Here is a 22,577-nt window from a genome sequence, read left to right as displayed (position 1 = left end):
CTTTATATATCATGAAATCTACGTAGTTTTTCACTAGCGAAAATTTTAAAAATACAGAACAGAAAAAAGAGAGCTCCCCACGTGAAATATGAAATTTAGAGAATTATTAATTATATTCACAGGCTCATGGTATAGAATTTTTGTTGAAGCATTATCAAAAATGAATAATTGAGAAAAAAAAATAAAAAAGTGATATGTGGATATTCGAGCATATCCACATTAGGTTGATTAAATGGATCGGCATTATTGCATCTGCCATAAGTGACGTGGATCCTCGCTGTCTGGTCTATAAAAGTCTACAAGAACCCATTTACCAGATCGATCCATTTTCACCAATAAGATGACGCCACGTCATCCGCGTGGAACCCACGTGTGCGCGGTGCGCTGTTTTATCCACCGGATTCTAGTAGGCCCGCCTTTGATCCGAATATTTGGTATATAAAACCCGGAGTCTTCCAATTGATTCCACACCCACCACAACATTCTCTGTGAAAAGTTTCACAGCGCGGTAATTTGAAATGGCAGGCGCTGCGGCCAAAACTCCGGCGGCCGGACGGAATTTCCCGGGTTTCGGAGTTTCGAGACGGCTGGGGTCTAGCTTTTCCGACATGGTTTTTGGGTTTCTGGACGACGGCGAGGAGTTGCCGGCGTATGGATTTGGGAGCAGCTGCGAGAGCCAAGAGAGTGAGACGACGGCGTTTGATGAACAAGACGAAGAAAAAGAGAACAGTGAGAGCGTGGAAGAGAGCAAGACATTTTGGGAGACCCAGAACCAGATCTTACAAGTAATTAAGTTGAAATTGGTTGACTTAGTTATAGTTCATTAAAAATTATTTTAATTCAATAGAGAAGATGGGGATTTAAGTTTGAAGTTAATTTCAATAGAGTGTATATGGGTTGTTTGGATAATTCTACGAAGCCGAAATCATAATAAATAGAGTTACGTTAGATCAATTTAATTCATATATTGGATATCTAACACCACTGTTAGCATTTGCAGACAATGTGTCGGACAAACTCTCTAGAATCAAAGATCAGAAATGCTACAAAAGAAGCGGTTAAAGAAATACAGGCAACCGGAGGAGGCTGTGGGTGTGGGAGATCGGTACTGTCAATGAGCGGCTGCCGGAGCTGCCTGATGAGGGAGGTTTCCGGCCGGCTTCGGAACGCCGGCTACGATAGTGCCGTTTGCAAGACCAAGTGGAGAAGCTCGCAGCATATACCCTCAGGTAATCAATTAAACAAAGAAATTAAATTATTAATTTTACAATATAGCTAGGGGGCAGAATTTAAAATTTGTATGTAAAAGATTATTAAAGAAAGAGACTTTATTTATTTATTGATATTTTGTTTTGGTGGTGACAGGGGAACACACGTTTTTGGATGTGGTACATAATTCGAAGAAAGGGGAGGTTCGGTTCATAATAGAGCTGAACTTCAGGGCGGAGTTTGAGATGGCGAGAGGGAGCGAGGAGTACAACCGCCTTGTGCGGCGGCTGCCGGAGATATTCGTGGGGAAAGTGGAGAAACTTGCGGCGGTGACGAAGGTGGTGTGCGGCGGCGCGAAGAAGTGCATGAAGGAGAAGAAGATGCATTTGGGGCCATGGCGGAAGCAGAGATATATGCAAGCCAAATGGCTGAGCGCGTGTGAAAGAACCATGTCAATGCCTCTTCTTTCTTCGCCAGCTCGCCTCGTTTCCAAGCCAACGGCTTCAATGCTCACCGTTGATTTGCTCGACAAATTGCCCAATCGGACGGCTGTTGAAGTTGTCTGATCTCATCATAACATTAACTAATTCTACATTTGTCTTTTTCTTTTTTCCTTTTTTTTTTTTTTCTGGTTGGCCATTCGAGTTTTAATGGTTGATTATTACTTGAAAACTTTGATATTTATTGGTATTGTATAAAATATTTCTGTAAATGAAATGCACTTTTTTTTTTAATAATTTAGTTGAAGAAACAGATAGGTTTCATTTCATCCTAATTCAAATTGGAATACATTATTTAAAATATTAGTAAAAAATAAATAAACGAGAGAGAAACATGTCTTTATTTGGTTCTGATCTCTTAGTCCAGATTCTGGACTGCTTCTCTGAAATTCTACTGAGTTCAGCTTTGGCTTTTCCCCATCTATTCGTCCTTTTTGTTTGTTTGGTTTGGAAAAGTAACGTGAAATATATCTCAGCGGTTAATTTTTTATACTTTTTAAGTTTTTTTACTGGAGAAAGAGAAGTTAGATGTCTTTACTATGCTAGTTTAATATTTATGCACTACAATATATCATCTTGATTAACAATTATATAATTTCCATTTGTAATTTAAAAATAGCATGCACCAACAATAATAATAAAACTTATAACTTTATCAATAAATATACAAATAAATAACAAAACTTATAAGATGCGATTGATCATTGTCTGGCAGAAAAATTATCAAATGATAGAATGCTAAAATTTGTAATTAATTAGAGGATAGATTATTGTTAATAATTGATCTTTTAACATTATTGTAATAGACCTCGAATTAAGCAATAAAATCGTCATTATGTTTTATCATTTTTATTTTGTATTTGCTAAATATTAAAAAGTAATTTGGCACCAACATTGAGCTTAGTAGTAAATGATATTGGTCTCTGACCAATAGGTCATAACTTTGATTCCCCGTCCTCCACTTGTTGTACTAATTAAGGTATCTTGCTTTAAATGTTGCGGGAGAACTCACTTTTAGGTAGGGAGAGTGATTACAAAGTTTGAAGTTGGTCCACCAATTGATTGCATTCTTCCCGAGTGAAAGATTTTGATTCTCAATCCAAGATTCCAATTTCAAGTAAACTGAGCCTTAGGTAGTAAGTTATTTGTTGATTAGTTTAAAAAAAAAAAGTTATTTGTTGATTGAAATAAAATTTGAAAATTATCTTAGAGCAATATAATAATAAATAACGGGTTGATGTCTAGAAATATTATGGATATTCCTCCCTTTTTCATATTTCGTACTATAATTTTATCTTTATAAATATTTTTTAATATTAGCAGATCCCACATCATTTTTAATATGATGTTGACGTAACAAACAGTGAATAAAATGAGTATTATATTCTCATTTGTACTAGAAATTTTCTCAATTAATTTCGTAATAATAATGATTGGACAATTTGGCTTCGAGCTCAATCATGATGAACTTAGATAGATTTTATTTATTGACCTAAGTTTATTTATGGGTTGTTGGATAACATATCCGTCTTTTTTTTAGTACAACACGTGGGAAGGTGGAAAATCAAACTCATAATTTCTTGGTTTGAAATACATGTCAATTACTGTTAAATTATGCTTACTTTGCTTCTGTATTTTGTTAATTATTCTCATTTTTAACCAAAACGATATTAAACATTACCATTTGGCCTTTCTTTCCTTGTGTTGCTTCAATTCATTTATGGCGATTGTTGCTTGATTCCGTGGCCGTTTTTGATTGAGGGGGTTGGATTCAGAACGTGATTTAAGATATTTGGCATTGAGTGTTTGAATTCAAATTTGGGGTCAAATAACGCCGGCTATATATTTTGGAATAGTAGATGATATGTTCTATTTGGCTACTTGGTGTTTTGTTGCATCAGATGAGTTCAAGATAACGTTTTTTTCCCCCTTTTTTTCAATATCTTAACCATCCATCACATCTAACGGCAGCTTACACAAAATAGTTTATTGACAAGTGAAGATGTCCTCAAGCAATGAGAGAATTAACTTCAATAATTGACTGAATCTTTATTAACTTCATGGGTAATTTTTTTTATCTAAAAGAACATTTGGGGTTAGTCTACAGATTGCACAAGGAAAAATTTTGAAGCGTTTGATATTTTTTTCCCCTTCAGAAACGTACTACACTCATTGCAGTCACGTGAATTGTTAGAAACAAAAACAAATGAAGTGTTTCTTTTATCTACATTGAACCTGGTTAGCGAATGTGAATGTGACCTTATCAACAGAAAAAAAAAAAAGGCAGAGAAAGAATCATATGAATTTAGATGATTTGGAGATGTGAGAAGAAGTCTGAGAATGCTGAGGCCCTAGCTTTTGCATCCAATGCTTTAGCCCTTTCTTGTGATCTTCCCAACTTGGCTGCTGCTCAACACTCATCAATGTACCATCTCCTCCCCCAACTGAACTCTCAAGTTGCTCTAGTACCTTCACCACCTGCCAAAACTCCGGCCTCTTTTCCGATTGCTCCGACCAGCATTGCTCGATCAACGCCCGCAGCACCGGTGGACACTCCCTCGGGATAGCTGGTCTAATGTTCTGACAAAACAGCAACAGTATTTTAGATGTGAATGTATAAGTTGGTTAGGAAAGATGGTATGAAACAACAAGTTACCTTATTTACAACTGCATAAGCGGCTTGGATGGGAGTCATGTCCTCATAAGGGACTGTTCCAGCCACAAGTTCCCACAAGATAAGCCCAAAGCTGTAGAGATCAACCTTTCGTCCATAAGGTTTACGTTTGATCATCTCTGGGGCCATCCAACGATAAGTTCCGGGGTCATTGGCCAGTGTATCACAATGTGCCTCCTCACAAGCAATACCGAAATCCGCAATCTTTAGGCAAAAGTCTTGATCGATAAGAACGTTCTCCGGTTTAAGGTCGCGATGAATAACGCCTTGTGAGTGTATGTATTCCATCCCACGAGCAATGTCCAAGGCGATTGCAAGCAGTTTTTTCAGAGGCAGAGATTTGTTTTCAAGTTTGTGTAGATATGCCCTTAAGGAACCCTGTGAGAGATACTCAGTGATGATGCAATAAACGGGTGGCTTTCTGCAAGCTGCTACCAACTGTAAAACAATGCCAATACAGTACATTAACTCATTTGAAAGGTTCTTTTTCTTTTCAAAAAGCAACCAGGAATTCATATCAAACATTCAAGATAACATTACCACCCTAGAATCTTATACCATCAAAGTTCAGCAAAATAACCTCAGAAGAGTAAATTTGTCGTAAATAAAGGAGCTAGTTGTTTACCTTAATAACGTTGGGATGGTGGAGACGAGATAAAAGGGTTACTTCCCTGCCGAACTGCTTCGTTAAGCGAGCTGTAAGATCTCCATTTTCGTCGTCGTCCGGTAGATTTATTATCTTGACAGCAACAACTTTATCATAGTAAATTCCATGGTAAAGCCGACTATGAGCTCCATAAGCAAATCTATTCCCAAGAAAGAGCTTGGACAAGTCAACAGACAATTCATCTACAGCTTCAACAGCAGTGACCCTCCCTCCACTGTGCTCAAAACACTTGGTCCAAGAAGACTCCTTCATGAATTTGGATTTCGGACTGCCTTTCAATGAAGCAAGCTGCTTCAGCGGGCTCTTTAACTTCTCTTCCTTTAAGGAACTGTGCACCTTAGCTTCTTTACAGAATACCCTTTTACCCTTCTCTTTTATGGATTCTCTCCTCTGAGGCTGTGGAGTTGCAAATCGCTTCTGATCGGTTCGTGCATCCTTAAGTGCGCCGGAGAGTGTAGTCTGTGGAGACGGAGACAGAGACCTCTGCTTGTTAAGAAAATTGTTGCTCTCGTTATAACGAAGGGTAGATCTATGATGAGAAGGAGCTGTGACAACTTTTGTTTGCCCGACTGAATTGATTGGTGGCTGAATGGTGAGAGGAATGGAGGCCAATCTTAAGGAGTCTAAACGGTAGTATACTGTGTGAGAAAATTTGGTCCTCCTTAACCAAGAATTAGCATCTTCCATTTTTTTTTTCTAAAGACTGAAAACAGAGAAACCTAATTGATCACGTATCCAAATCCCTTCTTGCTTTTATTCTTCTGCTTCACCAGCTGAGAATAAGGCTAGAATTCAATAGCTCCAGAAACCCAATTTGAGAAATTCCACCAACGATTAAGAAGAAAAATAAGCGACACTTGAGAGAGGGCTAATCAAACCCATGAAGATCGATCAAGAACAAGATCGTTTCAACCAATAATCTCATATCCATCAATACCAAAATCCCTTGGAACCCAATATATCCCATCAAACACCAAGACGAAATCTCAGTCTCGGAGCCCCCTAAGTCGCGGTCGCGGTCGCGGCCGAACCCTCCTCCACCGTGTCTGAAAACCAACAATCTTTTCCTCCTCTTTTGAAACTTCAATTTTGGGCTTCAAAAGTCAAAACCACCTCGCGCTCCTAGGTATGGAAAATCCCACAGCAGAACTTCAATAAACAAATTGAAAAGACAAATGGAATAATAATACCCCTTCCTCCCAAGCCCACCAGGGGAGGAAAAAAAGGTCTAATCCTCAATCGCATTCATACTACAGACAAACGTATGATCACATAAGTCGTCCGTTCAGATAAACAACAACAACCGCTGTTCAAATGCATCATAATCCTTATAGGGTTTGAAACAAAGAAAAATCAAACGCATACTCAACGACTACAGCAAATTCAATCGTAAGCAAGACAAAACGACGCAAACAGAAGAAAAAGCACAAGAAAAGAAGCATACCCACGAGATTACACCGCTCGTTCTTGGCAATAGAATCTGGAAGATTTCAACGGGTTATTCTCCCAGCAGAAGCAGCATTGGGGCCATATTTGTACCACACCACGAACACTGGAAAAGAAAATCACCGGGAACTTTTGCACTTAGCAAACGGTTTTATAATTGAATAAGGAATCGGTGAATTTGGAATCTCATTTGTTCACTTTCCTTCTTCGTTGAGGAATTACAGATATTAATTTAAAATAAAAAAAAAATCGAGTGTGGTTCGCACGCAGAAGTAGAGGTTGGTTCTCCGAGCATCCCGTGGAGCCTATGTTTCTTTAAATCTATTTGAACGGCGTTCCAGTGCGGCGCAGCGGAATGGAGCTGCGGGCCCCATTCTTCACTAAAAAGCGAACGAAAAGCTCCACGTGTCGCAATCGCAGAGAATTATAAAGATCAAAAGGCCAAACTTTTGCTTTTCCCGGACATCCAGCGTGGCACTGCTGATTGGTACGGCCCCCCGCCGCGCGTCCTTCAAATCAGGTGGCAGAAAGTGCCAACCAATCATAACCCTCCATTTGCCACTCTTTTGCTGTGTTTTTTTTTTAAATATCTTTAAAATTGACATTGGAAATTGAAATAAATCTTAAAGGTCTTGTCACTTTGTAAAACCGAATCATCGCCTGAGCTTTAATGTATTTATTTATTTATTTTTACATTTATTAAATTATAGTTATTTTAATTTTGCGCTTGAGTTCGTCAAATGGATCTTTTTTGGGCTTGAGTTTTGTTTTTGGGCTGGAAATGGGCTTGGTCACTGTTTGTGTGTGTACGGAGTTGGATATTATTAGGAAATCTGGATTGCTTAAAAGATCTTGTGCATTAAGTGACACCTACGTTGAGTAGCTTGGAATGGCAAGGCAATAATCTTTAATTAATTTTTGATGAGGCAATTTGAAACCATTGATCTCGATAACTCAATTGCCAAGGCATTGACTTTGGCTTGCGTAATATGGCAGAAAACTATTTAAATTTTGGGATCTACAAACCAATTTAATTTAATAAAGTACATAATTAACTCCAACCAACATGATTTAACTTTAACACATGACTTTATTACATCTATATATACATATATATAAGGCATATGCACCCATGCGAAGATAGCTCAAAGGATGTGATCTTCTCTAAGGAAATGACTGTTAAAGAAATTATTCAGTCAATGAAAGAGGATCGATCATTGGTGGGAATGATTGTTAGCAAAACCCATTTTATGTCACGCCGAATGAAGACCATCTCCTTCGTCTATAGTCTTCAATATGGTTTTTTGCACGGGGATTGGTGTTTCTAGCTAGATTGAACTAGTTGCATTCCCTTTTTAATTTTTCTGTTATTCTCTAAGAAAAAACTCTATCAAGATCACGATACAAAAGAAAATAAAAATATATATGTCAACATGAACGTAGTTTCAAATCATTACTTACTTGTATAGAGATTAAATATTCAAATCCCTCGTATTAATCAAACTTAAAAAAAACGAATAAAAGTATAGTACTTTTTTTTAATGGAAAACTGTACAAAACATCACACAATTAAATCAAACTCCCTCCCTCTTATACAGCTAAGCCACTCTGGACAACCCTCAAACCATGCGACCCTCCTCCTATGGATTTCGAGCCAGGATATGTGCTAAGGTATTTGTAGCTCACTGTATTTGGCTCAGTTAAAGATAGAGTTTGGAAAACTTTGAAGGGGGAAGGAAAAGCTTTTTTCAACCGGAGGAAAGGAAGTTATTATCAAGGTGGTTGTCCAAGCCATCCTCGTCTACACAATGAGTTGCTTCAAACTTTCTCAAAGGCTTTGTAATGAAATCAACAGAATTTACGTAAAGTTTTGGTGGGTTCAAATGCTGAGACGAGGAAGATTCACAAACGCAGTTGGCAAAGGCTTTGCTCGAGGAAATATTAGGAGGCATGAGTTTCAAAGACCTCAAAATGTTTAATCAGACTATGTTGGCCAAAAAAATTGGAGGATTCTAAAAAATTCGTAGGCTAGGATTCTCAGGGACAAATATTTTAAAGCAAGCAATTTTCTGAAGGCAAAGTTGGCTAACGGTCCTTATTATGCTCGGTGCAGCATTCTTTGGGATCGTGGCCTCGTTGAAAAGAGTTACAGGATGGAGTATTCGGAAAGAATATCAGTCTTTCAGTGAGTTCAGACCCTTGGCTCCCTAGAGACTCCAACTACAAGCCTCCTTTTTGTGGCTCTATTGTGTGTGAGCTAAATGTTGCATCCATTATGAGTCCAAGAAATGTATAAAATGAGTGATCTCGAGAGATAGCTTCGATGATTTGGAATCTCAAATAATATCATTGAAGTCTTGGGTTCAAGTCACATGGAAAGTAACTAGATAATGTTAAATAGTACAAAAAACCAAGAGCCAGACAAAATATTAATCATCCTTTAGAAGCTTTAGGAGCACAGTAAACAAAGTGATTTTCAAGACATGAACCACATTATTCCTCATATGCAATCGGAGAACAATTTAAATTCAAGTAGGCCAAGACAAGAGTGATATTTTTTATCATATAGTAGCCTTTAGTGACCATTGATTTAAGAAGTGAATAAAAGAAATTGAAGATATAATTCAAAGATCAAAATGATGAAAAACACTGCCAAAATTAAACCACAAGTAATGGAGTGCAAAAGAAGAGTGCCATAAGCTCCCCCGTTTGAATCGTATATATTATTTGATGAGTATAGATATTAAATATCGAAGAATATAATACCTAAGATTTAAATATTATTTTGTAATGTGTAACGACAGACTAATATGTTTTCTCCGCATACATTTAAATACTAAATATTTTGGAGTATAATGTCTACAATACTAAAATTTGTATATTTGGAAATGTAGAGAATCTGGGATCTTGAAAACCAAAGAGCCAATGCATGTGTATGAAGGGCCCCTTTTACAGAGACTGCATTGGAACATCATACACAACACAACATTCGGTTTCCGTGAAACTCACACAAACTTGCTTTTTTGCTGCATCTGCATGTTACCATCTCTTCCCACTTGTCCATTTTCTGTCTTTAAATCCATTAATCATTGCCTAATTAGACTATGGTTAGGAAATCTTGTTGACCTTATTGTTATATATTTGGTATGTGAAACTGACTCCTTATTTTTTTGAAACCCAGCTTTCCGAATCCAATTTAAAGTGGTAGCTCTAGCTTAGTATACAATACAATACAATACAACTTTTACTGAACTATATAACTTAGTATTAAATTATAAAAGGTAGAAAATAAATTTATAATAAAAATTAACTCTCCGCCCAAGTGGATATATATATGTCCTTCAGTATTCCACGTTTGCTCATATACAAAATGGGTTCTGTTATGGCCAATGTCTCAGTGCTCGTGCTTCTGCTCTGCTGCGGCTTCACTGTCTTCGAAGCTGCCGCGTATCACGGCAGCCCTGCGCCTGCTCCTTCACCGGCTAACCACCACGGCCACCACCCAGTAGCCGCCCCGAGCCACCACCAACACCACCACCACCACTCGCCGAGCCCGTCCCCGAGCCCCCACCACCACCCTTATGCCCCTGCTTCTTCCCCTGTTTATCCACCTCCATCGCCGGTTCACAAGGCGCCGGTCCAGCCACCTAAACCGTCGTCCTACATTCCAAGAAGCTTTGTTGAGGTTCAAGGCGTTGTTTATTGCAAGTCTTGCAAGTACTCCGGCGTCGACACCCTTATCGGAGCTAAACCCCTTTACGGTCTGCTCTGTTCTGCTCTTTTCTCTAAGATTTGTATTTACTGTTCATCTAATTTGTTTCTCTGTCTCCCACTGTTTTTATGTTGCATGAATTGCAATTGCAGGGTTAAAAACCCCTATATTAGGATATTATTACCGCATTAAATATACTCCAAACGAGTTGAGCTGAAGAATCATACTTATAATCAAGCACTTTTGACGTCTATTAATTAGAAAAAATTTTCAAAATTCGAAAACGGGCGCAGTTGTCTAGAAACTAAAATTGGGTATGGTCAGAAAAGGCGTGCATATCGCCTTTTATCGTCCTTTAAGACGCATGGCTGTTGTGTCGTTTTATGCTCTGAAGTGTCGGATTCTGAACCTAAGTGATGACTTTTTTTTGTCCTTCCCAACTGTGTATGTTGCAGGTGCTACAGTGAAGGTGTCGTGCAAGAATACCAAATACGCTCCGGCCGTGGAAACGGCGACCACCGACAAGAACGGCTACTTCCGGGTGGCGGCGCCGAAGAACGTGACCAGCTACGCATTCCACCGGTGCAAGGTTTACCTGGTGGAGTCGCCGGACGCCAGCTGTAAGAACCCCTCTAATCTTAACGGCGGAGTGGACGGTGGGGATTTGAAGCCGGCCAGGGCATTCACCGACGCCGAGAAGAAGCCGGTCGTGCTTTACAATGTTGGGCCCTTGGCATTTGAACCCACCTGCGCACGTTGAACGGTGGGGGTAATGTTGTAATTGTAGCATCTGGGGTTTGATGATTGTCTTTGGATTCCTGCACCTTTTTTTTCTAGCTTCTTGTGACATTTGTATGATTTCTAATTCCAGTGGAGTTTTTTGTAGACTCAACCCGACAACCATCAGTGTCCCCCATTTCAATTTTCCAAATTTTCACGACTAAATAAAAAATATTATAAATAAGATTGATCTTGGAGAAACGAGGATAGGAAGATTATTGAGTGTTGGAGAAGAAAGCTGGTCGGAAATTAAATGGAAGGTGGCAGAAAATGTGGCGGAGGGCTGTGTTGATTGACGTGCTTCGTAGGGGCCTAGGCTAGGGAATCGGGCTATCTTTATGCCCTCTGCTGTTTCTGTCGGAGTATTTGGAGCAGGGTTTTCAAAATTCAAATTCAAAATTCACGTACGAATTTATAATTTTTTAAAATGTTCCAGAAGAAAACTTATTGTTGGAGGTTCAGTATCTTAGTGCTAATGTGAGAGAGACGGATTGGGCTTGGGCTTGGGCTTTGAACCAGGCTTCACATCTGAAATTGGTCCACGAATAAAGAAATCAAAGGCCCTGTTTTCTTATTTAAATAAAAAATGGTAAATTACAAATTACGTTGTTTTAGAAATACAAATTCCGATGTTATAGTTTGGGCGTAACTTCCTTTATTCCATACCGCCTTAGCGCCTTCTCATCAGTTGAAGGGTTTTTAGGTTCTTATAATTTTTACCCCTTCTTAACCTTTAATACATTCAACCGTCAGAATTGGTCAAGTAAACAAAAATTCTCTCTTCTTTTGTGAATATGGTTCTAACAAGTTTGATAGATTTGTAAATACTAAATTGAAAATTTTAGAACCATAAATTCTAAATCAAATATAAACTCAAATCACGAAAACTACAGTTCACCAAAATTGTAATCTAACCCGGAGAAAAAAAAATTTATAGGTACATAAAAATGGCGACGAAAATTTAGAAATATTTTTGTAATTTAGGGACTTATTCAATGAGAGATATGTCGGGGCTCCGGCGAGGCGAGAGGAGCGGGGGCATTTTAATTAAGACGGCGAGTCGCGGTGGCTGTCCGTTGGAGCGGAATCAGATGGGCACTCAAAATAATAATCCTGTAACAGCTGTCGCACTGTAACAACGGTGGTCCCTTCTCCGTTTGTTTATTAGTTCAACTTAGAAACATTGAAAAATGCAACAGAATTGGATTCACATTCACCTCTTCTCATTTTCCATATCTTTTTCTTTTTAAATTAAAAGCCAACAAAAAAAGCTTGAGTTGAGATTCCTAAGGCACCGCACCAATGTGTCAACTTCAATGAGAGCATCACAACGCCTACCTCTGACTTTCTTCTGCCAACAACATACACAAAACAAAAACTCTAATAACTTTTTTTTACCCATCTCCATAACATCTTTTAATTACATTGATCTTTCACTTAATTCGATCGTGATTTGAAGTTAGAAGAAAAAATACTTAATATAATTGGATGATAATAGCCTGTTTAACCTTAAAATTAGAAGGTTTATTGTTAATGGTCTCACGTTGAAAAAATGAATAATTTAACAAAAATTTGGAATAGGCATGAACTCTCTTATCAATTTATTTTGAGATAGAAACTATTGGTATCCACATAATTTCATATTTAAAATGTTCAATTATTTCATCTCTGCTTATTCTTCAAAACGTTTTTTACTAAATTAAAAAATTTACATTTTGACGTCATATTGCATCTGGAGATATAGTTGATGAAATCATTTATATTTTTATTATTTTTATGATTTTTTAGTTCACGAACGGCACAAAACGTTGACTGACAACTCATGAGAACGAAAGAGAGAAGGGGAAAAAGGGAAATCGTTTTAATGAATCTAACGTTTGGCAATTCTTCTACCTTGATTTTTTTTTTTTTATTGACTACCCTTTGAAGGATAGATCATTGAATTTAATTGTTTTTGACTTTTAGTATACCTAAAAACCGTAACAATAATATATAAATGAATAAATAATCTGTAATTATAAAATAAGCAAACTAAAATGCTACATAGTTCTTTATTTGGTTGTTTCTGCTCTTTTATCGTCCATCGTCCACTCGATTAAAAATATGACAAGAAGTTTTATTCTCTACGTTTTATATCTAATAGTTGTGAGTAAGCGAATCTGTTTAATTAAATTTGGTAAACGAATTTATCAAACTCAGCACATTAGACCCTTTTTGGACCACCCACCAACAATAAATTGCAACTATACCATATTATAAAAACCATATTACAACTTTGGTTATAGAATAATTATAGTGCAGGGAGCGTACAAATAATTTTGTTGAATACGTGGTAAAAAAACAAAAGTAAGGGTGTTTGTTATATAATAAATTTATGGTGTACAATAAATGAATGACCTTTTAAATAGGTAATATTACAGAATCTGCCACTGGACTGGAGGCAAGTCAATGTGGGGAAATTTGAATCTTGTTTTGACGTCTTCCACCACTCTGTCTTACTTTTTGTTGTCCAAAATTTCTCTCAACTCCGCCAATTGAATAGCGCGCACCACTCGAGGTCGCCTCACCCCACTCTCCTCCTACACGCGTATTATTCACCTTCCACATTTCGATTATCTTTTTTGTTTTTGTTGTTTTTTAATTGTTATAAAATTGTGAAATGCATTTTTTTAATTAAAAAATAATTATATTTATTATTGTCCTTATTCTACCATCAATTATGGATAAAATAACTTGGATACTTGTGTTAATATGTGTTGAAGTACAACGTGGAAGGGTCCCTATGATCATTCTAGTATTGCAACTGACAATTGTAATAGTGAAAATTTTATAAATAATTCAAAAATATCAGAAAGATGTGTTGTGAATTGGGACCCAAAGGCTTGACATCAGTAAGGTAGAGAGTACAAGATTGTTAACTTTTTTTTTTGTTTGCTCTGAGCAAATAGAAAGTTGTCTATTTCTAAAAATACTGCTTAAAACAAATGACATAAAGTGGGATCCACGGTAACTTGCACAAATGAATTAAATATAGAAATGATTTTTCTTTTGTTTTAAATAAAAATATATAAATATTTGACAGCAAATTTTGGAGAGGTCCACATGTCACTCGGATGAGTGTGTTTGTCAATGGACAAATGAGCCTGCAATTAAAAATTCAATGTCGATGGGGTATCCCGTGTAATGTATTCCGACACTCGAGTTAGTGTTCAGAGAAAAAGTAATAGGAGAAGACACCTTAAAATTTTAGTGACAGATTTTTCATTTACCGATTGGTGACAGGAGTACTTCCCTTTTATAGGCGCAAGTGGTCGATTAGAAAGAACGACGTTTTCAGGTGCAGGGACGTGTCGAGCTGTATGAGGTCATGATGTGGGGGTGGACGCTTCCGACTGTCAGTGGGTGGCGCCTCTACCTGGCAGGTTTGTCCCCTGCCACCTGTAGGCGTCGCAAATAGTCAGTCCTCAACACCTTCTTATACAACTATGATGGCGTCGTATCCGTATGCATACACAAAGATCAAAGATAACTGCATGTAGTCCTACACCTTGCTGTCTCTCTCGGAACCTGTCACGTGTCCTACTCTGATTTTTGCAGAAACAATTGTTATATATATTAGACAAATCAAACATCATCATGGAATTTTAAGATTAATTGAATGGGTGACTGAAACTCAAGTTAAATTTATTTTGTTTTTCTAATTATAATATAAGTTATCAAATAATGACAAATCAATCGTTAATGAACCATTCTCATAATTGTTTAGCTCTTACATTAAAATTTGATTAAAATAGATCAACCGTGCAGCCACTAATTAAACAAAATATTAGAAAGAAAACAAATGACGTGACTCCCTAATAGTAGCTACTTGTCATAATTTTTACAAAATTGTTTAAAATAACTATTATCTAATTTTACCAAATTAACTAATCATTAAATACTAATCAACAATTATTGAGATATAACATAATGATTTTGAGCATTTACCTAATTAAACTAACTAATATACTTGACTCGAAATAGGACGGAAATTTTGTTAGATATGTTTTAGAACATTTATATCGTTTATAGGGGATATAACCTTTTAGCTAATACTAAATTTGACACTAAATTCACGATGGTCACCTCCTTTAGGAATTAGTAATTCCTATGTGTTTTCAGCACCAAATGTTGTAAAATAAGACAGTTATTCTGTGAGATTAGTCGAGAAACGCGTAAGCTTGCCAAGACACTCACAGATATCGCACCAAATTATGTCCTAAAAAAATAATAAATTTCAAAATTAGCCACGAATCTTTAAAGCTGTGTATAACATCTCATTAACTTTAAACAATGTTTGATAGGTTCCCAAAATTTCAAATATATTTAAGAACATTTTTCTTTTGTATATGATAAGTCACTAACTCCTTGGAGACATATTAAACATAAAATTAAAAACGTAAATGTTCTATAAAATACTAATCTAAGTAAGAATTTAAAAGAGTCAGTGAATGGCAAAATTTATTAAATACAAAATTTAAATTAGGGAATTATTATAGACTTTCTAAACCCTTGGAATTGAAATTGTAATTAAAAAAAAAAGGAAGAAAAGTATGGCAACATAATTTTGAATGGGAGCGTGGAATCCACGTGCGGTGTGGATGATGGGTGATTGAAAGTACACAGTAAAGAGGAGCTCAAAAGTCCCCTCCAAAACATTTCTTACCAAACCAAAAGGTAAGAAATTAAGAATGCCTCCCTCATATCTCATCTACCCCAAACCCAAACCCAAACCCAAACCCAGGCCTCTGCTTCTCTCTCTCTAAGCTCTGTGGGAGAAATCGCTCATCACAATCCATCAATGGAAACCTCTTCGAATCACCAAGAAAACTCAAGCCCCAGCCCTTCTTCTCTTCTTCCTTCTCCCAGTAGCCGCATCACCAACACCAGTAGCTGCAGCACCAGCACCAGCAATGGAGTCCAGCTCATGCCTCCACCGCCCCCAACGCCGCCGCCGCCTCAATTGCACTTGCACTCTCCAAAACTCATCACTCGATCCGAGTCCGTAAATCCCTATCCCACTACCTTCGTCCAAGCTGATACCTCCTCCTTCAAACAGGTAGTGCAAATGCTCACCGGATCCCCTGAAACCGCCAAGCAAGCCTCCGCCAAGCCCGCCGCCACCGCCTCTCAAAACTCTGAATCCGTCTCCAAATCCCACATTCCCCCCATTAAATCTCTGCCCAGAAGGCAGCAATCTGGGTTCAAGCTTTACGAGCGCAGGAACTCTTTGAATAAACTTAGGATTAACCCCTTGATTCCTGTTTTTGGTTCCTGTAATTCCGGCTTCTCTCCGAGAAAACCTGAAATTCTTTCCCCGAGTATTCTAGATTTCCCGGCGCTCGCTCTCAGTCCGGTCACGCCGCTCATCCCCGACCCGTTTGATCGATCTGGGTTGGCGAATTGTAGCTATTTGAAGAATGGGAATGCGAAGTTGGACGCCGAGGCGGAAGAGAAAGCAATTAAAGAAAAGGGGTTTTACTTGCATCCATCGCCGACTACCACCCCCCGGGACTCTGAGCCCCGGCTCTTGCCTCTGTTCCCAATGACATCGCCTAGAGTGCCAGGTTCTTCTTCCACTTCTTGAAGTGCCCTTTTCTTTTTTCTTTATGGATTTTGCGTTTTCGATCTTATACGTTGCTGCTGGGTGATGGCATTTTATGATAATGAAAAGGAGGCGAGTGATAAAGCTTGTAATGATGTATTTCCAGAGAATGATAGATTGTTGCTTCAATTGTAAAATTTGATGTTCCGCATCTCTTTTCTTCTCGTGAAAAAAAAATAAAAAATAAAAATTAGTCTCTCACTTTCTCCCTTGTTTGTTCCTTCACAAGTCGATGAAGGAAGAAGAGGAAAGTTCAAATTCAATTCTGTTTCCCCCTTTACGAAGTTTATTGATTGTTCTGTCGATTCTTTCTTCATACCCATGACGGTAATTTACAAACAACTTTAGATTCTATGATAGGGAACTTGATTCAGAGCAAATCCCAAGCCAATTCAGGCACAAGGGAACTTCTTTCATATCTGATAAATTTGGCTAAATTAATTGGTTTTTTTCTATCATTATTGCTGCTCGTGGTGTAGTCAACACTCCCCACCCAATAAATGTAATATAAATGCGAAGTCTAATTCGGTTCTGGGTTGGGTCTTTGTTGGCATTGGCAAGGCAATTAGTGTAGTGCAGATGAATATGGAAAAGGAAGGTGTTTGTGGGGGAAGGTTATGAAAAGCGGCCTCGACCCTGGCCTAACTTTCAACGATGGGAGTAAAAAGATGGGTGTGGAATCTTGACCTTTTGTTACCTTTTGTGTTGTATTTTGTAAGCTTTTGTCATGTTTGTAACTTTTTTTTTCTTTTCTCCACCGTTTTGTTATACCAGTTTTTTTTAATCTTATGTACAATATTCCCCCTTTCAAGGCCTGAAGTAGCTTGTGATCATTTGCCATGATAGGATAGAAAACTCACCACAGGATATGTGAGAGATGTGGCCCCATTTGAAATTGTTTCTGGAGTCAGATTTTGTACCAGTCAACAAAAACTAAGCTAATATTGAAGTGAATCTGGTCAACAATTTTAATTGGACAAAACCAATCTTATCATCTTAGTTTGGGCAGCTGACAAAATAGTAGTAACCATCCATGGGTCAAGCCAAGCCTGATGAGTTACACTCAAGAACAGGCCATTACACCTTTTATAAAAGCAAGCTTAGGAGTTTACCTGTCAGACAAGGTAGTCAAATGGGGACATTGAAGATGGAACAATAAATAGAGTTGTTTAGTGGGCATCTCAGTGCACAATTTCCAGCCAGAGGAGAGATGTTTAGTTTTGAACATGAACTGGGTCAGGTTTCATTAAATGGAAGGGGGGGGGGGGGGGGGGGGTTGCTGTTGTAGGCTAAGTTTTTCCATATTTGGGGCCCTTGAGGGCGAAGGTTGGGGCAGTGCTAAAGTGAAGCGATCATGGATAAAGGTAGTGCCTAGTGGTGCTTTTAATCTCTCTCTCTCTCTCTCGAGTCTTAACACTTACGCTGCCCTACTTGCCTTGACTCTGGACAAGAAGCCGAAACAACCTCAAAGTAAATGGGACACGGGAAAGTGAAGGAGGGAGAGGAAGTGGAAGCTGTGATGAAGAGAGAGAGAGAGAGAGAAAGAGGAAGAAGTGGGTGGGGGCGGAAAGCCAGAAAACATGGCGGTCTTTTTCAGTGCTGTTTGTTTGTTTGTTTGTTTGTTTGACTGTGTAGTGTGTAGTGAGTAGTGAGTAGTGGTGTCTCTTGTTTGTTTGGTATATGTGGTTTGCTTTTGTAGACTTTTTAAACACTTGTATGGGTTGGTGGGTGTCATTAATTGCAAACTTGAAACTTTTTCAAACTTGCTATCACTCCTTGGCTGGCCCTCAATCATTTTATGGTTTCAACTTTGAAACTTCAAGTGGATAAGACCCTTGTGGAGAAAGGAAGGATAAAAGTTTTCCATGCTCTTGCTTTTAGGTTCCACCAAAAAGAAAAGATCTCTCGTATCAATGGAGATGTTAGTTCTGTTTCCTTTTCGTATCTCCTACCGAAACTACCCGAGAGTGGGACGGTAATCGTGGGGATACCAGCAGGGTTGATTGATGTGTAAAGGGCAAAGGGGAATGGAATACGCCATGGATGGGCAATTGATGATATAAAGGCATTCTTCCCTCTCAAAGTTTGGCCTTCGCGTAGATTCCCACTAACAATGCCCACCCAATCCAGCAACGTATCTTTTAAATTTCTACTTTTTTTTTTTTTACTGTCAACCACATCATAATCCTTTCTTACGAATTTATGCCCAAATATCTGGTCTGCTTACACCATTCTCTATCTCATTTCTTGTTTTTATCTTTATTCCTCATTTTTAGGGAACTGTTTATTGGAGAAATAGGTGGTTATTTACTGCTACTACTGAAAGATGTGAATTTGCATCTTTGATTAAATGTTTGCTTCATATTGATTATGAAAAATTGGGTAGGGATATGGAAATTTCACCTTCAAAAGACCATATCATGGAAAATAATAGTTTAAATGCTCTATCATGTATCACCCTTCATTATTCAATTCCAGCAATATTAATTAAGTAGGATCTTGATTGGAAAAAAATTAATATCTTTGCAACGAAGTCAAAAGAAGATATTAAGAATTAAATTAAAAATGTCTTAAACTTCGAAATCAGTTTTTTAATTTTCAAATTTATTCATAAATACGCCCATTAAATTATTGGTTCACTTTTTTTTTTTTGTCTCCCCTTACTTCCGGTTGTACATTGTATTTTAATTGTCAACTCAAACATAATTCAACCTCGAAGTTGAAGGATAAATCTCTCACCCTGCTTATTAAAAACAATAAAATTGCATTTTAATAATTAGGTGCATGTTCGATAATGTTAATGGTTTTTGTTTTTTATTTCTTTTGTTTACAGAATAACCATATTCACTGGTAACTTGTTTATATGACGCTCTACTCATCAAAAGTAAAATTTAAACTCCATTGAAGTTCTAAAATTAGAAAATCAACAATATGATTAACAATTTAACGTAACGTTTGGGCTTCATTTCATAACAATTCTATTTCTTGTGTACTGCAAATTTATATTTTTAATCTTATACGTTCTAAATGAATTTTCTAGTAAATATAGAAACTTAGCCTTTTATGTATTTATTTCAGTTATTTTTTTTTATTTACTTTGAATGGTCAAGAACATGTATGTAGTGATTTGTGGACATGTGGCATGGTAGGATTAGAAACGTAATGGGTAAGTCTTGTATGACAACAAGTAACATGACACATGATGATTCATGGTTGACTTTAAAGTTACCATCACATTTCCAATATTTGTATTTCTATCCTGATTTTGCACATCACCCAATATTTTAGGCATCATTTTCTTCACCATTTAAGCCAAAGTCAATTGATACACCACATTAATACCCTAGGTTAAGTTAAATTAATTAGCGTGTAATGTCCAAAATTTCTCTAATTTGTTCCTCTTCATTTTTTTTTTCAAAAAAGAAAAAGTTATCAATTTTTTTTTCCTAATCTGATTGAGATATGAAATTCACATGTAGGGTTTACCTTAGACCACGATAATCATAATATAATGTTATATACTCATCCTTTACTAATAGTTAGAAACTTGTGAAATAGATAGATTTTTGTTTTATGGTTTAAATATTATTTTAGTCCCTTTACTTTTGACTGGTTCATTTTTGCCTTTATACTTTCAAAACATTCATTTGGATTATTCTAGTCAACGTTCGTTTTGATGTTTAAATTTTAACACAAATTTTATATATAATAAAAATCATTTAATACAAGTTTTTGAATAAATTTAATGAATGAAATGTGATGCTAAAATTATAATTGAAATAAAAATGAAGAGACTAGAATGATAAGTTTTTAGAAATGGGAAGGGTATTGGAGGATGAGTAACTGGATCAGAGGGCCTGGGCCTGAGCCTGATCATCGACTTATTAGAAATTGGGCCTGGTTGTGGCCCAGAACAGAGAAAGTAGGACCGTATAGTTCAAATTCAAATAGAAGGAAAGTACGTACGTAAAAATAATAATTAAAGAGATTTTTCCGGTGGGTTCTCTTCTTATCAACATTGATGTCCGGTGGACCCTAATGACTGTATTTGGTTGGACTTAGACCACGGGTCACTAGAAATTAGGGTTCAAAATCTGCAGCTTTTTTAGGGTTCAGATTCTTGAACCTTCTTCTCCTCGCCTGGGCCCGCAGTACTGTCTTTTAGAACTCTCATGTCTTAATCCAACGGCCGTAGGGATAGGGCTCACCATAAACACTCTTCATTGCAACTTAGACGATCCAAGCCCAAATATCATTCTACCTAATAACCACTACGTAGACCATCTTGCCATTAATTTGACGTCTTTTTTTCCGGATAAATAGGTGGACCACGTCCTATGCATATTACACCGAAATTTTAAATGTGGATGGATGTCCGAAATCCCAATTTATGAAAAATTGATATTTCTGTAAAAATGATAAAAATAAAAAATTCATGAAAAATATATAAATTGACAAATAAATATTTCACTATCCCTAGATAAATTAAAAATGATTAATATTAATATTATGTCTATATTTGTGATATTTTACATATTTTATCGATTTTTTTAAAATATTATGGAAATATTGACATGTTGACATAGTATTATAGGTATATATATATAGGCCACTCACTGATATAGCAAAAAATTAATGGGTAATAACAAATATAAAGTAGATTCTACTCATCGTGATGATATACCAACACCAAATATCAAGTATGATATGTTTTATGTTAAGTATAACTGATTTACCTAATATCATGTATAACATCGTTCATATTAAGTATATTAGTTACATATATATTATTGATATATCAACCATATCAATAAAATAATTTATATTTGATATATCAGTTATGTTATCGAAGTATGAGATACGTAATATCAAATATATAAGTAATATACTTCATATTAAATATATAAGTTATATAAGTGATATATCTACTCTAAAGTATGTCACCAATATACTTAAATCTACGATGTTTAAGTATATATTAATAAGAAAACTTACCATATTACTTAAACCAAAATCTTTAACTCGAAGAATATTTATTATCGATATATTAAATATGAAATATCACATTCCTAAGTCATTATATTTGGTATATCTGTTATATATTTGATAATATAAAATATACTAGAAAAAAGAAAAAGGATCCAATGATTTGTAAAGAATTGAATGAGGAGTCGTATGAGGGGGAGTCTGACGTCAGACCAATCCAATTCATCCTGTTAAAATTGAAAAAACAAAAAAAAAATCCAGACTTAAAAGTTTTTACCGTATTTACCCAACAAAAAGTGGTTGCTAAATTTATAAATGTGACAAATATTTTTATTAGCCATTAAAAATACCCTATGTGACTGTGAGTATAAGATGTGACATCAACATTTCGTTGATGTTATAAGCTGTGATTAAAACTAGATTGTTAATTATAATAGTTCACTAATGATAGCTTAGTGAGTCTTTGACAATTTGGTGGTTGAAATCTAATAGGATTGGAACTTCCCAACCCTTTTAAAGATTACTTCCATTTATAAACTAATTACTGTTAATAAATTAGGGTTTTTTATCCTTATTTAAAAAAAGAAAAGAAATTAGGCTGTTATCACTTGCAAAGAACATCTGAACCGCACTTATTAAACTAAAATTGTAAGATTTCATGGACTAACGCTATAGTGAGGAATAATGATTAGTGAAAGCCTCTTAGAGAAGAATCATGATTAGAAAATCGAATGTAGTAAAGTTGTGTGCCAAAACTTTTTGACTTTTGTATAATCAGAGCATCTTCAAATAAATTTGTTCACACTGTTATTTTGCATATTTTTCAGTGCCTTTAGAAGGTACAGAATCATTCAGACTCCATCACCAGTCACCACATGTTAGATCGTTTGCCACAATGCCCTTGGAAAAAGAAAAGTTTGAGACTTGTAATTAGAATGTCTTAGCCAATCCCGAATGAA

At 36.5% G+C, this 22,577-nt stretch overlaps 4 protein-coding genes across 5 annotated transcripts; 3 read left to right on the top strand and 1 right to left on the bottom strand.

Moving 5' to 3' along the window:
• Positions 1-455: 455 nt before the first annotated feature.
• LOC148212529 (uncharacterized) lies at positions 456-1,946 on the top strand. The gene is made up of 3 exons (XM_088121353.1): positions 456-785; positions 1,001-1,229; positions 1,366-1,946. The coding sequence occupies exons 1-3, from the start codon at positions 519-521 to the stop codon at positions 1,773-1,775; spliced, it is 906 nt and encodes a 301-aa protein (XP_087977479.1). The 5' UTR covers positions 456-518; the 3' UTR covers positions 1,776-1,946.
• A 1,787-nt stretch (positions 1,947-3,733) lies between these two features.
• LOC111010663 (serine/threonine/tyrosine-protein kinase HT1) lies at positions 3,734-6,775 on the bottom strand. The gene is made up of 4 exons (XM_022284159.2): positions 6,495-6,775; positions 5,009-6,172; positions 4,366-4,821; positions 3,734-4,289 (listed from the first exon to the last, which is right to left on the bottom strand). The coding sequence occupies exons 2-4, from the start codon at positions 5,735-5,737 to the stop codon at positions 4,005-4,007; spliced, it is 1,470 nt and encodes a 489-aa protein (XP_022139851.1). The 5' UTR covers positions 5,738-6,172; positions 6,495-6,775; the 3' UTR covers positions 3,734-4,004.
• Positions 6,776-9,845: 3,070 nt separating this feature from the next.
• LOC148212528 (non-classical arabinogalactan protein 31-like) lies at positions 9,846-11,108 on the top strand. The gene is made up of 2 exons (XM_088121455.1): positions 9,846-10,257; positions 10,664-11,108. Exons 1-2 carry the CDS (start codon positions 9,867-9,869, stop codon positions 10,966-10,968), a joined length of 696 nt encoding a protein of 231 aa, XP_087977581.1. The 5' UTR covers positions 9,846-9,866; the 3' UTR covers positions 10,969-11,108.
• Positions 11,109-15,690: 4,582 nt separating this feature from the next.
• Positions 15,691-18,994, top strand: LOC111010970 (VQ motif-containing protein). 2 transcript variants are annotated; one of them, XM_022284570.2, is made up of 2 exons: positions 15,691-16,594; positions 18,514-18,994. In XM_022284570.2, the coding sequence occupies exons 1-2, from the start codon at positions 15,829-15,831 to the stop codon at positions 18,609-18,611; spliced, it is 864 nt and encodes a 287-aa protein (XP_022140262.1). In that variant the 5' UTR covers positions 15,691-15,828; the 3' UTR covers positions 18,612-18,994. The 2 variants fall into 2 exon arrangements, with proteins under 2 accessions (XP_022140262.1, XP_087978387.1); XM_088122261.1 differs by lacking the exon at positions 18,514-18,994 and having other exon boundaries at positions 15,692-16,895.
• Positions 18,995-22,577: the final 3,583 nt, after the last annotated feature.

This window comes from Momordica charantia (genome assembly GCF_013281855.1).
Source record: "Momordica charantia cultivar OHB3-1 chromosome 3 unlocalized genomic scaffold, Mcharantia_2.0 BLBB01000003.1, whole genome shotgun sequence".
NCBI lineage: Eukaryota > Viridiplantae > Streptophyta > Magnoliopsida > Cucurbitales > Cucurbitaceae > Momordica > Momordica charantia.
The sequence above is the reverse complement of the archived record's forward strand: the minus strand, read 5'-3'. Positions and strand labels throughout refer to the sequence as shown.